A 26,626-nucleotide genomic window follows, 5' to 3' on the forward strand; every position below is an offset into this window, starting at 1 on the left:
TTTATCATTTGATTGATAAATCTTGGCTCGTAAACCCTAACCACTTTCAGGCAAAAAAAATAACAAACAGCCCTCACTTGAGTGATAAAACATTTGCCACTTGATTTATTCATTTCTCTCGATTGTATGACTTGATAAGTCTTTTTATGTGTAAAATGGATGAAAATTATTCAACTTTTCATTTTTATCTTTTACATCCTTTGCGATATCGAAACCAGAAAAGCTATAAACAAATAGCTTATGACGAAGACAGAGGGGGGTTGGGTAGATGTTAATGTTACAGGGTATTAAGTCAGTAATTCAGATAGGATAGCTTTAAGCGGGAAAGTTAGTTACAAACTTTTCCAGTCAGTTGTAGCTATAAATACATGAGGAATGTAATTCCATTATCATCTATCAAAATACTATTTCTCTGATTCTCTCATCCCTCTCTCATTTCTATCTCATCTCTATTTCTTCTGTTACATCATTTCTTGTATAACAGAGGTGATTTGGCTACAGAGTCGAATCAGCTTTTATCGTTGGTATTAGAGCCGTTCCTTCCTGTGGATTTAAGCATCGAGTGATTGATTACGTTCTTTGTTACGCTGGCTATTACTCGTAAAAGTTCAGCCATGGAAGAGTCTTCAAAGCTTGTTCAGCAGAAGCTTGATGCGTATGCTCAGAAACAAGATGCGACGAATCGCAAATTTGACGATGCTATTGGTAAATTGCTGCAGTCATTTGATGAAATCAAGACGCAATTGAGAGGCATGAGCTCGTCACATCGTCACGATGCTCGATTCAATTCAGATGCATCTGGATCTCAAGAACCTAACGATTCTGGTACTCGTTCTCTCAAATACACTCCTAAACTCGATTTTTCTAAATTTGATGGCAATAATCCAAGAATTTGGATCAAGAAGTGTGTGCGTTATTTTGAGTTGTGTAAAATACCGAATGATCAAAAAGTCGATATTGCTTCTCTTCACATGCTTCATAAGGCCGAGACATGGGTGTCTAGTTACTTAGCTAATAGGAGATCAGTAGATTGGGATGATTTTATCATTGATCTGATTGCTAGGTTTAGAGATGATGGCCCTGGAAAAATTGTTGAACAGTTTAACAGATTGCAACAAACTGGTCCTTTGGAGGATTATATTGATGAATTTGAGAATGCTAGGTCATTGATGCTGCAGAACAATCATATATTTCCTGATTCATATATGCTGGACAGTTTTATAGGAGGCCTCAAGGCTAGTGTGAAGCCATTTTTTAGGGCTTTTAAACCTACAACTATAGCACAGGAAGTTGAATATGCTCGTTTGAAGGAAGAGACTACTACTAATGGTTTTAAACCCTCTAAATTTTCCACTACTACACAACCAACCCCTCTCCAGTCTGTTCCTTTGTTGGCCAACAGTTTACCACCTCTTTTGCCAACACCTGCTGCCAAAAACAATCAACTAGTGCCTTACAAAGCTGCTAATCCTAGAAATTCCAGATTCATTCCAGCTGATGTGAGAGCTGAAAAAATAGCTAAGGGCCTTTGTTATTATTGTGACCAGACTTATGAAAAAGGCCATAAGTGCAAATTTAAAGAACCTCAGTTGTTTACAGTAGAGGTTCCAAGTGATGATGCTGATTTGCTTGAAGACTGCATGAGGTGAGTGAACCTTGTATTTCAGTAAGTGCTCTATCTGGCAGTCATACTTTTCAGACAATGAGACTCAAGGGTGTCACTAAGGGAAAGCCTCTTCATATACTGGTAGATTCTGGCAGTACTCACAACTTTGTAGACTTGGTTTTTGCTCAGAAACTGGGGTGTCACTTGGAGGAGGTTGAGGCCCAAGCAGTTATAGTAGCAGATGGGAGTCACATAGTTTGTAAGCATAAGTGCCAAAATTTTCATTGGCTCATGAATGGTAGGGAATTTGTCACTGAGGTGTTATTGATTCCTTTGGGCAGCTGTGATATGGTTTTGGGCATTCAATGGTTATCTACCTTGGGAGCAGTCCAGTGGGACTTTAAAAAACTGCAGATGGATTTTATTCTCAATAATGAGCTGATCACTTTGAAAGGAATTCCACCAAGGAAGCTCAAAGTTATTGAGGGCCAACCTTCACCTAAGATGATGCAAAATGCAGCCCATTGCTGCTTGTTACAACTGAATAAAATTGATTCTGTGTTGTCAATGGAAAACAAGGGTCAACAGCCAGATTTCCCAGAGTTACAACAATTAAGACAGGAATTTGCATCTGTCTTTGAAGACCCTGTAGGTTTGCCTCCAAGCAGAACCACTTTTGATCACAAGATTCCACTAGCACCAGGTGAGGGTCCTGTTAATATACGACCCTACAGATATCCTTTAAAACAAAGGGATATTATTGAACAATTAGTACAAGAGATGCTAGATAGGGGTATCATTCAGAACAGCTCCTCTCCGTTTGCTTCTCCAGTTGTACTAGTAGGGAAGAAGGATGGTACTTGGCGTTTGTGTATTGATTACAGAGAATTAAATAGGAAAACTGTTAAAGACAAGTTTCCAATTCCTGTTATTGATGAATTAATTGATGAATTGGCTAGGGCTAAAATTTTCAGCAAATTAGACTTGAGGGCTGGTTATCATCAATTAAGATTACATCCTGATGATGTCTTTAAGACTGCTTTCAAAACACACACGGGTCATTATGAATTTTTAGTAATGCCTTTTGGGCTTAACAATGCTCCTGCTTCTTTTCAGAATTGGATGAATTCAGTTTTCAAGTCACTTTTGAGGAAATGTGTGTTAGTTTTCTTTGATGATGTGCTGGTCTATAGTACAAATATTTCTGAGCATTGGGACCATTTAAGAGCAGTTTTTCAGTTGATGCAGACTAATCAGATGTATGCCAAATCTAGTAAATGCTTTTTTTGCTATTGAAAGGGTTGAATACCTAGGTCATTTCATTTCTGGTAAGGGAGTGGAGACAGATCCTCAGAAATTGATTGCAATTACCAGCTGGCAGGTTGCTAGTTCTGTTAAGGAGTTGAGAGGGTTTCTTGGCTTAGCTGGGTACTACAGGAAATTTGTAAGGAGCTTTGCTGTCATTAGTAAGCCTTTGACAGACTTACTCAAGAAGGGAGGGTTTGAATGGTCTGCAGAAGCTCAATCTGCATTTGATACCCTTAAAAAAGCTCTGACTTCTGCACCTGTATTAGCTGTGCCTGACTTTAATGAGCCTTTTGTTGTAGAAACAGATGCTTCTAAAAAGGGAATATGAGCTGTTTTGATGCAGAGGGACCATCCTCTAGCTTTCATTAGCAGGTCATTGGGTCCAAAGTGGCAGAAATTGTCAGTGTATGAAAAAGAACTTCTGGCCATTGTTTTTTCTGTACAAAAATGGGAGCAGTATTTGTCAAGTGGTCACTTTATTATAAGAACAGATCAGAAGAGCTTAAAATGGCTGTTGCAGCAGAAAGTATCTACACCTTTTCAACAGTTTTGGCTGTCTAAGTTGTTGGGTTTTGACTATGAAATTCAATATAAAAGTGGAAAAGAAAATGTAGCAGCTGATGCTCTATCTCGTATTCTGGGGTCTGAGATTATGTGTATGGCTATTTCAGTAGTCTGTTCTAATCTCCAAGATTTAATCAAGGATAGTTATACACATGATCCTGAAATTCAAGCAATATTTCAGAAATTTCAAGATTCACAGGATATTTCTCCTTATTCTATCCAGCAAGGGTTATTGAAAAGAAAGAACAAGCTGGTAGTTGGCCAAGATGCTGATCTTAAATCAAAGATTATTATCTGGCATCATGCCACCCCTGAAGGGGGCCACTCTGGTAGAGATTTAACTCTCAAGAGGATAAAACAGTTGTTTTACTGGAAAGGGATGACTGCTGAGGTGAGATAACTAGTTAGGGCTTGTCAAGTTTGTCAAAGCAACAAAAGTGATCTAGCTGCATATCCTGGACTTTTGCAACCACTTCCAATTCCTGCAGAAGTCTGGACAGACATATCCATGGACTTTATTACAGGACTACCTAAATCACAAGGTAAAACAATCATCTTTGTGGTTGTGGACAGATTAAGTAAGTATGCCCATTTTATGGCACTAGCTCATCCTTTTATTGCTATAGACGTGGCTCAGTGTTATCTTGATAATGTTTTTAAATTGCACGGATGGCCCAAATCTATAGTCAGTGATAAGGATAGTGTTTTTTGAGCACATTTTGGCAGAGCTTGTTTTCTATACATGGGGCAGAATTTCTGTTGTCTTCAGCTTATCACCTTGCTACAGATGGCCAAACTGAAGTGGTCAATAGGTGCTTAGAATGCTATCTTCATTGTATGTGTCATCAGAATGAGAGGGAATGGTGTAATTGGTTGCCTTTGGCTGAGTGGTGGTACAATACCCACTTTCACACTTCAATTCAAATGACTCCATATGAAGTGGTGTATGGACAACCTCCACCTTTGCATCTACCGTATTTGGCTGGAGAAGTTGCAAATGCAGTTGTTGATAGGAGCTTGCAGAAGAGAGAGCAAGTAATTACTGAGCTTAAGTTGCAACTTACCAAGGCTCAGTCGAGGATGAAGAGTCAGGCTGATAAACTTCAATCTGATAGAGTGTTTGCTACTGGGGACTGGGTGTGGTTGAAATTGCAGCCCTATAGGCAACAATCAGTTCATGTGAGGCTCAACAACAAGCTATCAGCCAAATTTTTTGGCCCTTTTCAGATAACTGCTTGTATTGGCAAAGTTGCTTATAAATTGAGGTTGCCAGAATCTGCTGCTATACACAATGTATTCCATGTTTCCCAACTCAAACAGTTCCATGGAGATTTGCCTCTAACAGTTTCCTTGCCGGGTTATATGGCTACTCCTACTCAGTCTAAAGTACCTGTGGCTGTGTTGGACAGGAGAGTTCTCAAGATTCATAATAAGGTGGTAATCCAGTTACTAGTCCAATGGGAGGGTTACCCCAGTACTGAAGCAACTTGGGAAGTTGCTGAAGCATTTCAACATCAATTCCCTGATTTCCAGCTGGCTTGATTTTGCATATGACTTGAGGACAAGTCATATTGAAGGAAGGGAGTTATGTTATAGGGTATTAAGTCAGTAATTCAGATAGAATAGCTTTAAGCGGGAAAGTTAGTTACAAACTTTTCCAGTCAGTTGTAGCTATAAATACATGAGGAATGAATTCTATTATCATCTATGAAAATACTATTTCTCTGATTCTCTCATCTCTCTCTCATTTCTATCTCATCTCTATTTCTTCCGTTACATCATTTCTTGTATAACAGAGGTGATTTGGCTACAGAGTCGAATCAGCCTTTATCAGTTAATCTCTAGGTAAACCCAACACTCAGGAGTCAGGACAATGCAGATAATATTTATAATCAATGGATGACAATCCTTGTGAAAGAGACTCTTTACATATGCAGTTGGACTTCAAGTTCTTTATTAGTTGTGGCTTACGTGCTAAACAAGTGTTGTTCTTCGTTTATTTTATGTGAGAACGAGCTTCACATCTTTTCCTTATAGTAAAAGTTGAGAAATCATCTGCTTAGGATGCAGGTTGGCCGAAGATCACCAATTTGTTAATCACAAGATTAAATATTCACCCACAGTTTATAATTTCAACATTAGTAAAACTCGACGACACCTGACAACCGAAATTTCCTATAAAAAAAATGCCATTCTAATTATGAAATCTTAAAATTTCGAAAACGAAACTTCTTACCTTAATATGAAAAAATAAATCTCACTCTAATTATGAAATCCTAATAATTAAAGTTTGGTTTCTAGCAGAGTATCTGAGCAACCTTGGAATATTTATTCGGAATAGCATTAATACTACCGATAATTTTTTAGTTCAAATATGTCGGTGTGATAATTTTGAATGAATGGTTTGGATGATATATTTGAGCAGGATGAGTGGTCATTTCAAAATAAATTTGAATTAGCTAATTATTAATCATTCCTAATCCGATCCGAACAAAATTTGTGCATTTGTATATCTGAGAAAGCGAATCAAACCTGACACAAACCCAAGATTTGAGAAAGTAAAGGGTTGACATAGTCGACATAAAATATCAATAATTCAAGATAACTTTACTCTAATTATCTCTATAAAATAGTTACTATTAGAATAAAATAATTACTCTAATTAAAAATACCGAAGTGGTAAGAAACGTTGATTTATTAGACAGATAATTTATGTCCGTTTTTCTTGTAGTGTCAGCACCGCCATGCATAGGCAGCAAGAATAGGTCTATCCTGCCACCCCAAGAGCAAACAACCATGATCCTCTGTTAAACTATATCCATCACAAGAATACAATCCCAACAAGATATTTGATTGAGTCACTGCGTTGGCACTCAAAGGAACTCCTTCAAACCCTTTGCTTTCCATTATTTTCCTCCACTTTTCGAGCTTTTCATGCCTCATCACCCTCTCTGGGACCTCACAGGCTACAATGTTCTGTATCTCAAGAGTAGATATGTATTGCTCCACCTTCACCCTGTGTGCTGAATCCAGAGGAAATGTGGCGTCTAGTGAATCGAAAATGGCTGAGTAATAATGCAGGGCTTTGAGGAATCGGCCTAGGAAGTAAGGGCCATTATGGCTTGTTTCTTGTTCTGCTATGGTGACTATGTTAGGGGATTGGTCTCTTATCATTGCCAAGAGGCTTCCAAGGCTGTTTCTCGGGACTCGTTGGAGGCGGTTGACAGAGTTTATAGTCAGGGCCTCCCCAACTCTTCTGTTGAACATATGTGGCTTTAGGTCTTCTAGTTGTTCACCAACAGGGTGAAATTCGAAGGGCAACACGCAGGGAGTGAGCTAATTCACTTAGGCATCGCCCTGTCTCCATCACGGCCTCATGGGACGTCCCAACTCCTGTGATTTGTAGGAATGGAGGGCCGCCTGGATGGGCTGTAAGGGCTTGCATGAAAGCTGGCCACTGGTAGCCTTGGAGAATGTGCAGACCAATGACATGCACGCGCTGTTCAGATTCAAAGGCCTCGAATATGGCTTGGTTTGCAGTGAAGTGTGCACATTTTATGTAAGGGCAAGCTTGGTAGAGGATTTGGTAGATTTTGAGAATTTCAATGGAATCTGGAGGGAAAGGAGTGAAGGGGTTTGAATTGGAGGATGTTGATTTTGTTGTTAACGTTGCGTTGAGCCTGGCGTTCAGAGCTTCAGTGAAACAGGAGGTGACTCGTTGCATGGAGTCACCGAGAGTTGTGACAACTCGGTTGAGGTAGTGCAAGTATCGTCCTACCAACATGTAGTCTTCTTTTTTGCAGTGGCTTCTGCACAGGCTAAAAGTAGATGCACCAGTTGAAGCCCACTTTCTTGTTCCTGCAAATACATGATATCATATATTAGTCAATCAATTTCAAGTAACTATTGTAATTTGTCAAATATTGGTCAGCTTATGACAAGACAAAAGTTAAACAAGCTAACCATAGTTGCTATTAAAATGTTTTATGTTGGTGTTAAGGTAAAGAGTGTGTGATACCTGCTCTGGGGCAATAGACAGAGGAGGGACCATCAAAGTATGGCCAATAATTTGGGCTTGCTACAGTTGTTGAGGTCTTTGTGGTTGTTGCTGCTGCTTCTTTTCTTGCTCCCTTTCTTCCTCTAACTGTTGTAATAGTGGCGGATTGGCCATCGACTTCTTCTGATGAAGATTATCACTCCCCTGGGAATTTCCCTCATGGACCGTTGATTCGGATCCAGAAAACCTAGTTGAGTTATTTGGCTGAGTCAAGCATTCCAACAATTCTGGAATTGTTGTGAGGGCATCATTGTAAGAACTTCCACCAGCCCCAAAGCCTTTCACAGATCTGAAATCTTCATCTCTATCATAATCATATAAGAAATTTTCAAGGGCTGTAGAGAAAAACTCTCCACTTGCATAAACTCTTGATTATTAGGAGAATTTCAAACTCCATGCAGAGGACTCATTCTTTATTGTTATGCATACTGTTAAAAGGCCCCAGGGGAGATAGCGTCCGAGGAGGATAAAATCCCAAAAGAGACTGTCCATGCATGGACTACACAGAAGTGCAATGATAATTATTAAAATTTGTACCTTGTGGTGATGGTAAGTTCCTCACCGGAGATGAGATCATAAAGTCACCACCATCTAGTTGATCGGTGAAGAATGATTCCCATAACGCAGAATTATCAGGAGATTGAACTTTCATTTCCCCATCCAACACATCAAACTTGAGAACATCGAAGTTAAGGCTTGATATGGATGGTGTTAAACTCTTTTTCTCTGAATCCAAGGACAAAGGATTCTTCTTAGAAGCTTCCAACAGCAGTGACTCATTGGAAGAGTTCGAAAGCAGCTTAGAGCAGCAACTCTGACTCTTCAAACTCTCCATGCTCCCACTTAAAGGATTATTCATCATCTTTTGCCTCACCATGCAACTTTTTTGCAGAAAAAAAACCAAGAATAGTATAGAGTAAAAGGTCACACTTGAAACTGGAGTTTGGAGAAAAAATTAAAAGCAAAGGCCTGTGTTTGTTTCTCCTTTTATCACACAAGGAGTTTGTCAACAAGCCTGGATATTGTTGCAAAGAGAGTTAAGAAAAAATGTTAGTTAATTTCATGTGTTTGGAGGGTAGTCGGAAGCTGAATAACCTCTATAGTTTCACGACAACCAAGTTTAGTTGTTTTCCAGAGGCACAGTTTTGTCATGTTGGGCATTTGTTTTATACAAATCCACCAAATGCTTAAAGAATGTATTCTAGTGTTGGACCTACATTAATACTTGAGCCGGCCCAACTTGAAAGAGACTATTTCATGTATAAAATAATTCATCACCACGATTATTACATGCTGATGAAGATTGGGTGATTGGTTGAAGGGGAATGATAAAGAGAGGGAGGGCTACTTGAAGTATAAACCATATTCTATTACAAGGGCAAGAATAAGAAAAACTGAGTATTCAAGAATGCAGTTACAATGGTTTCCAGCAATAACTTGCTAGACTATGATTTTAGATGGCGCGAGGCTGGACCGGTACTAAAATTTAATCATGTTTTAAAAATTGTGATTCAGTTGTTGAATTCCTTCATGGCTAAAAATATTTAATTTAAACGAGTTTTGATGATCAATGGAGGTCGGAGTCAGAATTTATTTCCGGCCTGATTTCGTCACTGCATGGGTATAGCAGTAACTTACATATGAAGGTACATATGATGGTAGAAGCTAGAAGACGGTTAGTCAATGTCTTGCAACAAAGATGAATTCTTTTTATCCTAGCACCTTGATAGTGGTTTTATCTTTAATTGTATTTTCCAGAACTAATCATAAATTTGTTGACATGTAAGAATATTCCAGCTAGACAAAACAATATTGAAAGGCATATGTTCAGCCTATTTGTATTTAAGGGGTACAACTAACTCAGATAAGAAAGCTCAGTAAATAGCAAGTTATCGGAATCCGTACGAAGAACGTCAAATGACTTATGGGAATTTTATGTCAGAAGAATTCCAGGATGCTGCTGCACACCACTGAAAGAAGTTCATTAACATGTTCAAGCCTCAGTGCACAAATAATCCTTTGTGGCATGTCCAGGAGTTCAAAAGGTATAAAGTTTCTATACTTTATTTATTCAGAAGATTCCATTTAATGAAGAAGAACTTACAAGACGAAGACTCGACGAACAAACCAAATTCTTATTGTTTATTTGACGAAGAATATTTGATTTAACTAGATACAGATGAACCAGACAGTACATCTGTGTATCAGTTATTCAAATTAAATATTCCAAGCCAAGCAGAAGTGGTAGTTCGGTCGATCGACAAATCAAGACGAAGTTATTAAAGTTTAAATAAGGCAGGAAGCAGTTCTACTGAAGATTGGGTGATTAAATATTTAATAGACTATTATTTCACTTCTCAGATAATTATATTAATTATGTAATTTATTTATTAAATTAATTCACACTCGAATTAATTAAATATATGAATTTATATGATTAACTTAATTAAGTTGATAATTTTCAATTAAATATAAACTACATATTACTTTATTAATCACCTAAATCAACTCAGCAAGACAATCTAAGATTGTCTTGCTGAGTGAATCACAAACTGCCAAGACAATGAATTGTCTGACCGAATGATAAAGCCACAAGCAAGACAAATGGTTTTGTCTTACCGAATGATAAAGATTCCAGCAAGACAATCAATTGTCTGACCGAATCTGAAGCAAACTGCCAAGACAATCTCTCCTTCTGAGTTTTGTCTTGCCGAAATGAAGTATGCGTCAGCAAGACATTCCCTAGAATGTCCTACCGAATTCTGGAGTGTGGCCAAGACAATTTAATTGTCTTTCTGCCCTGTTTTGTCTTGCCCCCTCATGCGTTTGTCTTGCCATTTGATTTAATTGTCTTTCCTTGTCTTTAATTGTCTTGCCCTTGCATATATTGTCTTATCAATTGTATTTTGTCTTGTCTTCTATTTGTTTTACAAGCTCATATGGTTGCCTATATATATGGCATTCCATTCTTCATTTCAAGTGTTCATCACTTTGTAAATCAAAGCATTTGTAAAGCTTTCAAGTTGTTCGTAACTTTCTTGATCGTTATATTCACAGTTTTCTGTGCTTTGATAACCCGGTTGTTTTAATCACTAATCTAGAATATACCCTGTCAAATTTATTCTACGAACATTAGTGGACATTAAAACTGAACCATATTAATTATATAACGACTTAAAACATTGTTATATTAATTAATTATAATCTTATTAACAAGTCATATTCCAATCAGATTCACTTCCGCGATTATTTGGTATCGATTGTATTCAACCCCCCTTATACAATCGTATTTGGACCTAACAATTGGCATCAAGAGCGGTTAATACGAATACACCGTATTAGATCCTATACACACTCTGTAACATTTCAAATATTTTTCATTCGAATTAATTTTATTCCAAAAATTAATTCTGATTTAAAATATTTTTCTTTCAGTAATTCAAATCTCATCCAAACACTATTCACTTTAAATCCTTAAAAATGAGTACACAAAAGATTAGTAGCATTAAAATCCCACCGTTCAGCAAAGAACACTTTGGCCTATGGAAGAGGCACATGTTCCTCCGCACTGCGAACAGAAAATACATCGGGATTCTGAACAAGGGTGTTTCTACTCCGATGAAGCTTATAATAGCACACGAAGAGGATGGTGTGTTAATGCCTCATAAAACTGTTCCGAAAGAACTTTCTGAGTACACAGATGAAGAGAGTGAACAGATGAACCTAGATGATACTCTTCAACTGATCTTAGTTGAATCCTTAGATCCTGTCATGTACAATGCTGTTGTTAATTGTACGAACGCGAAGCAAATCTGGGATACGTTAGAGATTATCAACGAAGGCTTAGAAGAAGTAAGAGAGTACAAGAAAGAGATACTGATGGCTCAGTATGAACAGTTTGGTTCCAATCCCGGAGAAGGGATTTCAGAAGTGTTTATCAGACTAAATAATTTGATTAATAATTTAAATCTGAATGGGAAATACTACGACAATAAAGAGGTCAACATGAAGTTTCTCTTAACACTTCCTGAACATCTGAAACACAGAATCACTGCAATCAGGGAAAGCAGAGATCTGAATGAGATATCTCTGGAAAGACTCTACGGAGTTCTGAAAACTTATGAACTGGAACAGGTTCAGTCTAAGCAGAGATATGGATGGGGTAAAACACTGAACCACTCGAGAGCTCTAGTTGTTGAATCACCTGCACCGGAAGAAAAGAAGGATGTTGTTGTTCCTTCTAAAACTACTCAGGAATTTGTTGTACCTGAGATGGGTCAAACTGCTTCTTCCAGTGATGATGATGAGTTTTATACAATGGAAGAGCTGGAACTATTAGAAGATCAATCTCTATCTTTGTTTGCCAAGAAGTTTGGAAACATGAGATTCCGAAAGAACCCTTCCTACAAATACAAACCTACTGCTAGTAAGTTTCAGAAGGGAGATTATTCATCTTCTACGAGCAAAGGAGGATACAAGACTGGGATGGTGGATCGAAGCAAGTTTAAATGTTTCAACTGTGGTGAACCGGGACACTTTGCAACTGAGTGCAAGCAGCCCAAGGTTCATGGAAAGAGAAAGGATTCGTACGATGAGCTGAAGTAGAAGTATGATGCCTTAGTGAGAAAGCATCAGGGTACTTCTGGAGGTCAAAGCTTCAAAATAAAATCATATCTGGCAGAAGGGAAAAACTGGGATGATACAGATAGTGATGAAGAGGAGTAGGTAGGGAATGTTGCTTTCATGGCTAATACTGAATCATCTTCACCTCCTCCTGCTGGAAGCTTTCAGGTAGATCCTACATGCCCTAAACTTTTATGCAATTAGGACTAGAAAGAGATGATGCTAATAAAAAATTGAAAGCTGCAAATCTTAAAATTGATACTTTAGTCTTAGATATTCATGATTATAAGATGAATGAGATGAATGTATTAAAACCTAAAATTGAACAACTGACTATGGATTTAGGATTACAAGTTGCTAAAGTCAGAGTTCTAGAGAAAGGTGAGATTGCTTTAAGACTTCAGCTAGACGAAGAGAAAGTGAAATGTAAAGCCTTTAAGGATGCCTCCACTATAGTCAAAGAGCTTAATGATAAACAAAAGATCAAGAGAACTGTTGGAATAGGTTTTGACTATAACAAATCTGTAGGTAAGGCTAGTAACATTACTCCCTTTAAGAAGAGTGCTGAGGAGAGATGGATTCTTTTTGTTTTGAAAGATTCCCCTCAACCATTGTTTAAATCCTCAGAAGCTGAACCTCTTTTAGAAACTCCTGTTGTCATTAAATATGAACTCAAACAGGAAGACCTTAAAATGAAAGAGAGTAATGAGAAGAGAGATGAGATTCTTAAAAACCTGAAACCAATTAAAGTGAAAGGCAATGTTAGGTCGCCTAAAGCTGGTTTAGGTGTCAACTCAGAAAGAACTAAGTTCAACAAGCCTAATAATTTTGTGAATAGTAAGAACAGAGACAATAGATGCCTTTCTACTGAGAACTTAAAAACTGTTAATAATGTTAGAGTAGAATCTGTTGATGTTCCTACTATTGTGACTGATATTCCTGTTGCTCCTATATTTGATGCATGCCATAAACTTTGTGGTGTTAATAACTGTATGCTTTGTGCTTTCAATACTATGTCTGCTTATTTTAAAATTTTGCATGCTAAAAATGAAAACACGTCACCAAGACAACACACAAACAAAAAGTATGCTAGGGAAAAGACTGCTAGTCCTCCTCGTGTTAGGAAGGAGACTTATGTTCCAAAGCCTAAAACTAAGGTTTATAAGGCTGTTGTCAAGGAAGTAAGTTCAGTCAAGTCTGAATCAAGTATCAGTCCAAGAGGCTCTGTTGTTACACCTGATAGAAATCAGTTCTTTAAGTTTTCTGGACCCAATCAAGTATGGGTCCAAAAGAATGTTTAATCAAGTTGTCTTTTGCAGGGTGCCAATGGAATTGTTCGAGTTGTTTGGGTGCTTGATAGTGGGGCATCAATGCATATGACTGACACTAGATCCCTGCTGACAGAAGTGAGAGAGGCAATTTGACCTTCAGTTACTTTTGATGATAATATCAAGGGTCGTACTGTTGGATATGGCAAGTACAAAGTTGGAAGGATCATCATAGAAAAAATTGCAATAGTTGAAGGACTACAACATAATATCCTTAGTGTCAGTCAATTTTGTGACAAGGGTTATTATGTTTACTTTGAAAAGGAAATATTTATAATCAAACATATCTAGGATAAACGTCCTTCACTATGTGGCATCAGGAAAGGCAACATATTCGTAGCTGATTTATCTACTGGACCAAGAAATGAATATCACTGTTTCTACTGGACCAGGAAATGGACGTGAAAAGTGCATTTCTGAATGGAAAGCTGGAAGAAGAAGTATATTTGGAACAGCCCCCTGGCTTTGAAAATCCAGAGTTTGCTGACTTTGTATACTTCCTATTCAAAGATGTCTATGGACTCAAGCAGTCACCAAGAACATGGTATGACACTCTCTTTGAGTTTTTAATTGAAAACAATTTCACTAGAGGTGTCATAGACAAAACCCCACTTTTACAAATTGCATGATAAGGATATGATATTTGTTCAAATATATGTTGATGATATTATATTTGGTTCTACTAACGATAACTTGTGCAAGAGATTTGCTAAGTTAATGCAGAGTAATTATGAGATGAGTATGATGGGTGAACTGTCCTACTTCCTTGGTCTTCAAGTAAGCCAAAAGGAAGATGGAATATTCATTTTCCAATCCAAATATGTTAGAGATCTTCTTCGAAAGTATAATCTAGAAGACTCTTCACCGGCAAAGACACCCATGGCCACTGCCACAAAGCTTGACCAGGATAAATCTGGTAAGAAAGTTGATATCACAAGCTATCATGTTTGCAACATGTTTGTGTGCTAGGTTCCAAGCTGATCCTAAGGAATCACATCTTATAGCCGTCAAAAGAATCTTTAGATATCTTAAGGGTATACCTGGTTTAGGTATTTGGTACCCTAAGAATACTGGTTTTGACTTAACCGGCTACACAGATTCTGATTATGCAGGATTGATAGGAAGAGTACGTCTAGAAGCTGTCAATTTCTAGGACGTCGGTTGGTTTCCTGGTATAGCAAGAAGCAGCACTCCGTGTCTACGTCTACTGCTGAAGCTGAGTATATAGCTGCTGGAAGCTGCTGTGCTCAGATCTTGTGGAGCAGGAATCAACTGAATGATTATGGTGTTGTAGTAAACAAAATTCCCATATTTTGTGATAATACAAGTGCTATAGCTATTTCCAACAATCAGGTTCAACATTCAAGAACCAAGCACGTTGATATCAGGTATCATTTCATTCGAGAACATGTCATGAATGGGACAGTGGTGTTACATTTTGTACCCACGACTGAGCAAATTGCTGACATCTTCACTAAACCACTGGATGAATCCACTTTCTTTAAGCTGGTTTGTGAGTTAGGGATGTTAAATATGACATAGCTCTCTTGTATATATTTTTCATATGCATTATATGTTTTTTTATATGTTTTTTGTGAATTTTCTTTGTAATTATATCTGTGTTATTAGATTTTATATGAATTTTTGTATATTATCTGATAATATTCAGAGTAATTATGCATGCTTGTATATGAGTCTGTAATTTTCTAAAGTGCTCCTATACTCCCCTGTAATATTTCTTAGGCATTTAGCTAATTAATTGTATATATTTTGTATTTTTCAAAATTAATTAAGCATAAATATTTGAGTTTAAGTTAATTCATTTTATTGAATTAAAGTACAATTCATAAATATTTATAGTTAATTAAAGTTGGAATTTACAAAATATATGTGTAATATATAGTATTGTTTTTATCGATTCTTGGTTTTAATTGCAAAATGTTTTATCTTTTAAAATCAATCAAAAATCATATATATACATATATATTTCTTTAACTAATTTTCGATAAGACAACTGTTTTGTCTTACTGGGCTGTTTCCCTTTTTTATGTTTTTGTGGGCCCATCAAGATAATGTGGGTTTTCTTTCTAAACACTCTACTCTTTCTTCTATGTATAGTTTGGTAAGACAATTACAATTGTCTTACTGACATGTTACATACTCCCTGCTGTTTGCTTCGGTAAGACAAACTGGATTGTCTTACTGAGACTCTTTTACACTCTCCTTTCGACTCTCGGCAAGACAATTCCACAGAATTGTCGCCCCGAGATCTAATTCAACACACCCTTTTAAGACAATTCTATTGTCTTGCCAACACACTTCATCTTCCTCACCACTTCACATACATACACGATCGTACACAAACACTTCGCCATCATTTTCAAGTTTCTCAAACTTGCTCGGTTTTGATTTCAAGCATCTTAGCTTGCTCGGTTACTTGTTTTTGATCGATCATAGTAACGAACCTCTGCCCAATTTTCGAACTGGGTTTGCACGTTTCTTGCGGATTTCTTGTTTGATTCGACTGGTTTTCGTTGGAACTTAATCGACTATTTGCCTCTGTTGTTGAAACTGGAGAATCGGAGTTTGGGGTTCTTGAAATCGAATTAGGGCTTTTCGACTTAAGGCATTGTTTGGTTGTGTGATTATTTGAAGTTAAGGCTGTGTTTGGCATGTGTTAGTTGGATTTGGGGTTTTTGAACTTAAGGGATTGTTTGGCTTGTGGTTGATTAATTGGGGACTTAAGCTAAGGCCGTGTTTGGATATCTTGCTTGTGGAGTTTAAATTGATTTAGTGCCATTTAAGTTAATTAACTTTTAATTTGATATTATTTTAATAATTTGAATTATTAATTAATTAATCAAGTGTTAATTAATTATTAGTTGAAATTTGCGAGAAATTTGAGAATTAATATTTCATTTGAAACATTCTCGCTTAATTCAATTTTGAATTATTAAAAATGGCCGGAGAATTTGTTATTGCTGAGACCAATTACTGTGCCAACCTGAATCCTGATGTGTGCTCTGATCGATTCAAGAGATTGGTCAGATCTCTTACGAGACAATGTTTTGCCAGTACCGCACTGACAGCTGATACTCCAATTCAAGTGCAACCACTGTTCGACTACTATTCAAATGTTGTCAACTCTACGACTCTCGAGAACTACAAGCTGATAATGATCTACCTAATGGAAAGAGGATTGTCATCACTATCGATGATGTGAACAGAATCCTGGGATTTCCAAGGGACAACTTTCAGGAGGTCCTCACAGATAATGAGCTCACTCAATTTTTCCATGACATTCATTATCAGGGACAGATCTTTCGACCTAAAATGTCTAAAGGAAAGTTGAAGGCTGAGTGGGGTGTATTGTTTGACACCCTGGCTAAGGTGTTTGCTCCCACAATAAGGAAGAATTTTGGAAATATATCTTCGATGCTGCAAATCTTTGGATTCAGCATAGCCTATAATCATCGAATCAATTTCGGGAAGATATTACTAAGGGAGATAATCAGGAAGATGGGATCAGTTACTCAGAGATCAATCCATCAGAATGAGAAGGTTGAATGCTATTACCCTAGGTTTCTGATGCTGTTCTTAAATGATAAGATGAATGAGGCAGATAGGAATATGTATGTTGATTCTCCTGTGGTTCCTATTCTGAGGACTTGTGCTAAGATCCAGACAAGACTGGTCAATAAGAAGAAGCATGAGAATGTGCCTCTCGTTGTGACAACATTCATGCTGGAGCAGTTTAGTGCTCCACTTCAGCTGGTTCAAGTCCCTGATCCGCTACAACAAATGGCTCCTGAACAGCAACAACAGCAACAGCAACAGCCAGCACAACATAATCAACCTGAACAACAACAACCTCATCAACAAGACCTCCAACCACTACTCCTTATCCAGGACTACCAATCATCCAGCCAATCCTCACATCACTCTCCATACAACCCTCCTTACAACTCACCATACCAATCACCTCACCAATCACCATACAACTCTCCTCACCAATCCCAAAACCAATCACCTCAACATTACAACTTCTTCCCTGAAAAACAATCATCCATCTCTCCCTCACAATCTGAACCAATACCTTCACCTACCCATACACATCACATTCCCCAAACACAATCTACCTCTCAACCTCTACCCTCTGATTCTTCTATCAACCCGGAGCTACAGCACTTTCAGACTGACTTACAGGTAGCTCAGGTACTTTCTACTATCACTGATACTTTTAATGTTGATATATCAGATTTTGATTGTGATATTGGATTTGATTTCCAGACTCCCAGCAATGAACCTGAAAACACCCAGGTTCATAACCAAGCCGATGTTTCCATTTCAATAACTGATTCTTCATCAAACACATCAACCAACACAACTACTACACCAGTTGTTCGAAAGGTTGCCCGGAAACGGAGTGGGAGTGCACTGTTACGAGAACCCGCAGCTCTGTCTCCACACAAGAAGCAAAGGGTGGTAGAACCGGAGACAACTCCAGCTGCATCCATTTCCTCCCAAAAGGATTTGGACACTGAAATGGTAAATATACAGTCTCTAGATTCATTCTCTCCACAGAATAAGTTTATTGAAATTGGCCGTCCTACCGCGGTACCCTGTAATGAGTCAAGCACACAACTAGCACTCACGCTAGTAAACACTGAACCTGATTCTTTTGTGTCTACACTTAGAGAGAGCACAGATTTTCAAAACATGTCATATGAAAATTTTTCTGATCACTCTTTCTTTTTGGATCAGGATCTACTTGGCAACTTGCAAGTACACCTGCCTTCACAGGCATCGGAAGGACAATTTGTTCCTTCACTTCCTACAGTTCCATCTCAGGGAACTATGGTTGTATATACAGGTTCTGGTGACAGTGTGAAATATATGACTGAAACCAGGCAAACACCGAGCGAAACACATGCACGCGAGGATAGTGACAAATTTTTAAGTGTTCGTGAGGTGAGTGCACACACCAACACTGATTAGTTACAGAACAAATGGCTGCTCTGAGAGCTGAAGTAGAAAGATTGAATGCTAAGAATGCAAAGTTTAAAAGTGGAGAGCTAGTTGCTCTACAGGAACAGGTTGCTGGTGCTTCTATTTCTTCTCTCCAGAAGAAAATGGACAAACATGTCAAGGGTATCTACTCTCGGATAGACAAGAACCATGAGATTTGTATGACGAAGCTTGATAGCTTGGAGCAAACTTTGGCCCAAGTTGTTGATCATTTGAAGATTTCTAAGTCTACAACTCAGTCGACTCCAGAGGATCCCTCAACTAATTAAGAGGGAGAAGGATAAGGAAGACAAAGATGAAAATGATGATAACGGCAATGCTGATGCTGATGGTAGTGATAAGGGTGGAGATAAGGGTGGAGGAGAAGCAAGTGGTAAAGATTCTTCTGCAGCTGATAGACAACAGGACAAGTCAAAAGGCAAAATGCCTGAGTCTGAGAACATCTTCACTAATATGGATTATGATAACATTCCTGAAGATGTTGATGATGATGATGCATTTGATTCTGCTTATTATGAAGCTGAAGAAGAAGGTCGTTTCGATGAAAGCTACTTATTCAATAAAGATGAATCTGTGGATCCTGAGCATTTGGAAAGGGTCAGAAAGTTCAAAGCTGATCATGAAGATAGCAAAGCTATGCTTCAAGAGCTGCAGAATTTAGTGGATGAGAAGAGGATCACAGATAATCTAATCAAGCTGGAGAAACAGAAGCTGTGGGATGCTAAGTGCAAGGATAAAAGAAAAGATATCTCCAGAAAAGTTGGTGAAAGCTGGGATATTGCAAGACAGATCTTCTCTGGACCTCAAAGGGAACCTTTCGAGGATGGTAAGTTTAAATCCTTTATCTATGACCTGAGAGAGGCTAACCCTAATGAGGATTTGTTTATGCGTGCTCTTGCTCTTGAGTTGGAATATGTAACTATTGCTGTCAGGAATCTTCTCGATCGTTGGGAGATTATTATTTCTACTAAGAGAAACGGAACATTCAGAATTTCAGTTGATCTATTCAAGTTCTTATCTCTTACTGAAATCTGGGTGATTCGTAACAAGATTCGACGCAGCTCAAATCTAAATGAACTCCTCCGTGACAGACTTATGGAACATGCTGTTCATAATAGTCCACAAGTTGTTAGAAAACCTTACTGTGTAAAGTTCATTCACGAGAGCAAGTTTGGAACCTTCTACTTAGACTATCAACGTCTTTTCAAGTATGATGTTAATTAGATGGTTCTTGTTTGGACTCTTGTAGGTACCAAGGGCTTCGCTACGAAAGCCAAAACTGATGCTGATGCTGAGATTGTAAGTTACTGTACCAGGAGAAATATTCAACACTACTTCAGAAAGATTAAGTATATTAACCAATCTCAGCCAGCAGATTTTATCGAAGACCCTGTGGACATAGAAGTTCAATATCATATTTCTTTGGCTCGTGAAAGAAAGAAGCGTGGAGAATCCACTGCAGCTGAAGTACCTGTTCAGAATGAGCCTTCTACTCCAATCATTCACTGTACAGATACTGAAGAAGGAGAAGTCACTCGTTCTGAGAATAGATTGATTAGGATATTTGTTAGATATGTTCAAAGAACATCTTTTTGTAATGTTCAATGTAAAGCCATAAACTTTTGCTATTTGCATTCCAATGTTTAATTCTTTGTCTTATCTGTTAGTTGAGTTATCCTCTAGGAAATTTGCATGTTATGTTAGCAAACAAATAGGGGGAGATTGAAATGCATATGTTCAGCCTATTTGTATTTAAGAGGTACAACTCAACTCAGATAAGAAAGCTCAGTAAATAGCAAGTTATCGGAATCCGTACGAAGAACGTCAAATGACTTATGGGAATTATATGTCAGAAGAATTCCAGGATGCTGTTGCACACCACTGAAAGAAATTCATTAATATGTTCAAGCCTCAGTGCACAAATAATCCTTTGTGGCACGTCCAGGAGTTCAGAAGGTATAAAGTTTCTCTACTTTATTTATTCAGAAGATACCATTTAATGAAATAGAACTTACAAGATGAAGACTCGACGAACAAACCAAATTCTTATTGTTTATTTGACGAAGAATATTTGATTTAACTAGATACAGATGAACCAGACAGTACATATGTGTATCAGTTATTCAAATTAATTATTCCAAGTCAAGCAGAAGTGGTAGTTCGGTCGATCGACAAATCAAGACGAAGTTATTAAAGTTTAAATAAGGCAGGAAGCAGTTCTACTGAAGATTGGGTGATTAAATGTTTAATAGACTATTGTTTCACTTCTCAGATAATTATATTAATTATGTAATTTATTTATTAAATTAATTCACTCTCGAATTAATTTAATTTATGAACTTATATGATTAACTTAATTAAGTGGATAATTTTCAATTAAATATAAACTACATATTACTTTATTAATCTCCTAAATCAACTCAGCAAGACAATCTAAGATTGTCTTGCCGAGTGAATCACAAACTGCCAAGACAATGAATTGTCTGACCGAATGATAAAGCCACAAGCAAGACAAATGGTTTTGTCTTACCGAATGATAAAGATTCCAACAAGACAATCAATTGTCTGACCGAATCTGAAGCAAACTGCCAAGACAATCTCTCCTTTTGAGTTTTGTCTTGCCGCAATGAAGTATGGGTCAGCAAGATATTCCCTAGAATGTCCTACCGAATTCTGGAGTGTGGCCAAGACAATTTAATTGTCTTTCTGCCCTGTTTTGTCTTGCCAATGATATGGGTCTGAAATTGGCCCTAAAAATTATTGGGTTATTTTGAGCCCGAGTCTGATTAAAGGTCTGAGTATGAGGCCCGGATTCTGGGTTTAACACCTGATAAGTGGATTTTATATCCACTTGGAAGCCTTCGTTTTGACTTAAATTGATGGAATGGCCTCAAGCTTTTGATGTTTTTGATATGTTTTAGTGATTGTGTTGTGTAGGTTTCTTGGAAGGAGAACGAAGAGGAGAATCATAGCTTTAATTGAAAAAAAACGGTGAAGCAATCGGATGCTCGAGGAGAAAGATACGGACGCGTAAAGGTTGGACGTCAGGGCTGCCACTTTGGCGCGGCCGCCCCGTTGGCGCGCCCGCCCCAACTTTGGCGCGGCCGCCCCGCGACCTGAGCGGGAATTTTGGCCCGTTTTGCCCGTTTTTGATCTGTTTGAAGGCCCGTTCGCTGGAAAACTTAAAGGAAGGCTTGGGGAACTTAAAAGACAACCTAGAAACATTCTAAGGAGCACGTGACGGCTACGGAGAAGATCAAGATCAATTTCATACTTTTCACTTTTGTAATTCTTCGAAGTAGGCGTAACTTTGGATGCTCATTTCGGATTTGTTTCTTAACTCTTATTCTAGTACTTTGACTTTGTTTTTCCTATTCAGTACCATGTTTACATTCGAACCCATGATGATGAGAAGTTCGATTATGAACTAATCATTGTCATGGGATTTTAGCGGATTTATCGATGAATTTCAGTAGTTAATTTGCCTTGTTCATATGTGATGGTTTGATTTCCTCGTATTGGTTGTGCTTATTCGTCTTGGATGCGTAGCTAACATCTAAGATTGCTTGTTAATCTTTATTGAAGCGACAGTGAATATATTGATTTAGAACTTGCCATGCGAGCATAGGTTTCGTGTTCGATAACATGACTTGTGATGTGATTTTACCCATCTTGCATCGCCTTATGTAATCTTGATAGATAACTTGCTCTTCAACCGTTATGTTTTCAAATTCTATAGACATATAGGGTCTAAGCATAATTGGTGTCTGTTTACCTTCTATCTTCATTGTGGATGTGTAGCAGTATGATGCACGTATAACGACAGTTAGCGTGTATCAGTCTCGTGTTATCTGATTAGTTATCAACCATTACAATCGAATAAAGGTAGAACTCTGAATGTAGTTGTTAATGAAGCTAGAATCCCATGTTTATTCTTATTAGTAAATCGTTATTCTCTTAGTTGATAATTCTTAGTTTCATAATTCAAATAGGATTAGTTAAGTAGAAAAACAAAACCCAATTTGATACTTGTCTAAGCATTGAATAATAATCATACATTGGTGCATAAGTGCATATTTCTGAATACACCAGTCTCTGTGGGAACGAACTTGAATTATATTCTATATTACTTGTGACCACGTACGCTTGCATGATTTTGTGCGAACAAGTTTTTGGCGCCGCTGCCGGGGATTCGGTGTTATATTTTAGTTTATGTGCTTGTCATTAGTGGTCGTTAAAGTTCAGTGACTTGGATTCTTTTCTCACTTTAGTTCGTTGTGTGTGTTTCAGGTACTTGAGTGACGTGTATGCGAACACGTTCTCAGGCTCGTAAGGAAGCATTAGTTAAGGAAGAAACGATAGAGATTGATACGATGGTTGATCAACCACCAGTTGTGAATGATACTAAGGCTCTTAAGGCTTTCTCTGAGCCTAAAATCAATGACATTCAGTCGAGCATTGTCAGGCTAGCAATTCAGGCCACCACTTTCGAGATCAAACCCAGCACTATTCAGATGGAGCAGAACTCAGTACAGTTTGGGGGTTCTCCGACTGAGGATCCTAATACTCATATTCGAGACTTCATTGAGATCTGCGACACTTTCAAGTTCAATGGTGTTACTGACGATGCCATCAAATTGAGGTTGTTCCCATTCTCTCTGAGGGATAAAGCTAAAGGATGGTTGCATTCTCTTCCTGCAGGATCTATTACGACATGGGAGGATCTGGCTCAGAAATTTCTTACTAAGTTCTTCCCTATGGCTAAAACCGCTGCAATCAGGAATGCCATTCTTGTTTCGTCAAGGTTCCGATCAAATTATCAGAAGGTGTATTCCATACAGTGAGATTGAAGGAATCTTGCAACCATACCACGACTCTACTTATGGAGGACACTATGGAGGACAGAAGACAGCTGCTCGTATCCTGCAGGCGGGTTTCTTTTGGCCTACGCTCTTTAAGGACGCTCATCAGTTTGTGTTGAAGTGTGATCGTTGTCAAAGGGTTGGTAATATCTCTAGAAGGGACGAAATGCCCCTCAATGTACTCCTTGAGGTTGAAATCTTTGATGTGTGGGGTATTGACTTCATGGGACCTTTTATCTCATCTTGCAATAATCTTTACATTCTTCTTGCTGTGGATTACGTGTCTAAATGGGTTGAAGTCAAGGCCTTACCAACCAACACTGCGGCGGTAGTCATCAGTTTTCTTCAGAAGAACATATTCACTCGCTTTGGTACTCCTCAAGTTATAATCAGTGATGAAGGCTCACACTTTTGCAATCGAAAGTTCACAACACTGATGGAACGGTTTGGTATTAATCATAGAGTTGCCACTGCTTATCATCCTCAAACAAATGGACAAGCTGAGGTATCTAATCGGGAAATCAAGCGAATCCTAGAGAAAGTTGTGAGTCCTTCAAGGAAAGATTGGGCGTTGAAGCTTGATGAGGCCGTTTGGGCTTATAGAACGGCTTATAAAACTCCATTGGGAATGTCTCCTTTTCAGTTGGTTTATGGTAAAGCGTGTCATTTGCCTGCGGAGTTAGAGCATAAAGCATATTGGGCGTTGAAGAAATTGAACTTTGATATGACAGCTGCTGGTGAGAAAAGAATGCTTCAAATTAATGAACTCGACGAGTTTAGGCTTCAGGCGTATGAGAACAATAAACTCTACAAGGAAAAAGTCAAGAGATGGCATGATAGGAAGTTGGTGCAAAAAGAGTTCTTCATTGGCCAACAAGTGTTGCTGTATAATTCTCATCTCAGACTGTTTCCGGGAAAGTTGAAATCTAGATGGTCGGGTCCGTTCACAGTAAAGAAGGTGTTTCCACATGGTGCTATAGAAATTTATGAAACAACACCGGAGGAATCATTTAAAGTGAATGGACAAAGAGTGAAGCCATATTTCGGAGGACCGGTGAATCGCGAGTCGGTAAGCACCATCCTCACTATTGTCTAATTCTTGGAGTTCACGTCAAGCTAAGGACGTTAAACAAGCGCTTCGTGGGAGGCAACCCACGCTTTTCAAGTATTTCTTATTTTTCTTCTACACCAAAAAAAAAAGAAAAAAAAAATCGAAAAACCCACTGCCGAGCCGGGGGCCCCGCGCCACGGATGGCGCGCCCGCTCGAGCGGCGCGGCCGCGCCGGGACGGGGCGCCCGCGCGCAAGCGACAGTGGCTTCACTGCCTCTCCGCGGCCCCCGCGCCACGGCGGGCACGCCCGCGCGAGCGGGGCAGCCGCGCCGGGCCGGGGCGCCCGCGCGAGAATGGCAGCAGCCTTATATATTAAAAAAAAATTTCTTCTTTTTTTTGTTGCTTGTTTTTTGTTCCCTTCAAAAACCCAGCCCTTTCTTGCCAATCCTAGCACTCCTAAACCCCTTTTCTATCCCTAATTAAACACCCAATTCATCCCGAAAACACAAACCCACTTCATCTTCTCCATACCCAACTATACATACATATACATACAACTATACACATACCCATCTCCACCACATCTTATCCCTTTTCAATCAACCTCTCTACTACAACCTACCACTACATACATCTTCAAATCTATGGCACCCAAAAGAGCTAGAAGATCCGGGAGCACTAGTTTGCAAGCCCAATCAACGGATTCTTCGGTTAACAAGTTCACAACCCCGGAAGCACAAGAAGAGTTTATTCGGCTTATGGGTAAGTCAATTACTAAAGAGAGGGGTTTCTTGCCTTCATCGGGTGATGGTGGGTTGTTGTTGATGATTCAAGCTAGGGGGTGGTAGTCGTTGTGTAAGGCACCGGAAGCGGTGCCATTGAGCATTGTCCGAGAATTTTATGCTAATGCTCGAATGGATAAGAATGGGGTTTCAATTGTGCGGGGTTTGACCGTGGATTACACTTTGGAAGCCATCCAAAAGCTCATTGGGGGTCAAGAGATGCAAGAAACGGAGGAGGATTGGGTGCGCAAAGATAAGAGGAACATGGACTTGGATAAGATTGTCCATGAATTGTGTGTTCCGGGTACGGTGTGGAAGCGCAATCCAACCACTAATGTGCGCGTCTCGTTCCCTACATCTGCTATGAACAGGTATGCCCGAGCTTGGAACCTGTTTATTTGTTCTAGTATCATGCCCTCGGGTCACCCACACGACGTCACTATTGACCGTGCTATATTGCTGTACGGCATTCTGAGTGGAGAGTATGTGGATGTTGCTTATGTTATCCATCAGAACATTATGAGATTTCTGAGGAGTCGTACTGGTGTGGCCATTCCTCATGCCACAATAGTGACAAGGTTATGTGTGGCGGTCGGTGTGCGTTGGTCGGCTGAGGAGCAGTTGCAGATGCCGAGTGCCCCCATTGATCATGCTATTATCGAGCGATTACCCGAGTGGGATGGTGGCATACCCCACCCTATGGGGATGGGTTATAGAGATCCCAGGGGGGGACGTGCCAGGGCACCACCTCCAGCGTCGCCGGATCGAGCTCAGGTTACACCAGATCGAGCTAGAGCTGGGCCTTCTCAGACAGGGGAGCACTCGGGTATTGGAGGCAGTAGGTTCAGTGATTCTCAGTACAGGAGGCTCACTAGGCGTATGGATACGATGCACGATATGCATAGTCAGTTTGCTAGGGATTTGACACAGGCATTGGGTTCTGTTTTTCGTGCTACGGGCGTAGACGTGGAGTGGCCTGTGTTCGGTGCTGATATGGTTTATCCTCCAGCTGACTCTTCACCTGATGAGGGTGAGGAGAGTGATGGTTCGGGCTCCTTCTAGGTACATTCGATCCTTTATATCACCTTCAATGAGGACATTGAATATTTTAAGTTTGGGGGTGGTAATCTAAGGACTAGTAGTGATGGGTGTGTTCATATAGGTTGCATGTTGCATATAGTTTAGCATTTCTTTCATATTGTTACATATTAGTTAGTTTCATTTTATATATATATGCTTGTGTTTAGTATGTGCTAGTAGTTTCATATAGTTGCATTTGCATGAATCTTGAAGTTGTTTCCCATGTTGATATCCTATGATGAGTTTATGTGCATAATTTCTTGGCTAGTAGTCTTGATTATATGTGATGCCTTGTGCTTGGAAACTGCTTGTGTGAAAATTGTAATTACACTTATGC

The 26,626-nt window shown here is 38.9% G+C and overlaps 1 protein-coding gene and 1 pseudogene across 1 annotated transcript; one reads left to right on the forward strand and one right to left on the reverse strand.

The window, feature by feature from the left end:
- The first annotated feature begins 614 nt into the window (after positions 1-614).
- Positions 615-3,242, forward strand: LOC135152240 (uncharacterized). The gene is made up of 3 exons (XM_064092089.1): positions 615-1,645; positions 1,687-2,766; positions 2,906-3,242. Exons 1-3 carry the CDS (start codon positions 615-617, stop codon positions 3,240-3,242), a joined length of 2,448 nt encoding a protein of 815 aa, XP_063948159.1.
- Positions 3,243-6,211: 2,969 nt separating this feature from the next.
- On the reverse strand, positions 6,212-8,397 carry LOC108216997 (GRAS family protein RAM1-like; annotated as a pseudogene).
- Between the last annotated feature and the right edge of the window lie 18,229 nt (positions 8,398-26,626).

This window comes from Daucus carota, chromosome 4 (assembly GCF_001625215.2).
Source record: "Daucus carota subsp. sativus chromosome 4, DH1 v3.0, whole genome shotgun sequence".
In the NCBI taxonomy this organism is placed as follows: domain Eukaryota; kingdom Viridiplantae; phylum Streptophyta; class Magnoliopsida; order Apiales; family Apiaceae; genus Daucus; species Daucus carota.

Excerpts from the sequence above, each read along its gene's own strand:
- LOC135152240 (XM_064092089.1), top strand. The coding sequence starts at position 615 with ATGGAAGAGTCTTCAAAGCTTGTTCAGCAGAAGCTTGATGCGTATGCT. Across the intron at positions 1,646-1,686 it reads TTGCTTGAAGACTGCATGAG|TCATACTTTTCAGACAATGA; the intron begins GTGAGTGAACCT and ends TCTATCTGGCAG. Across the intron at positions 2,767-2,905 it reads TCACTTTTGAGGAAATGTGT|GGTTGAATACCTAGGTCATT; the intron begins GTTAGTTTTCTT and ends TGCTATTGAAAG.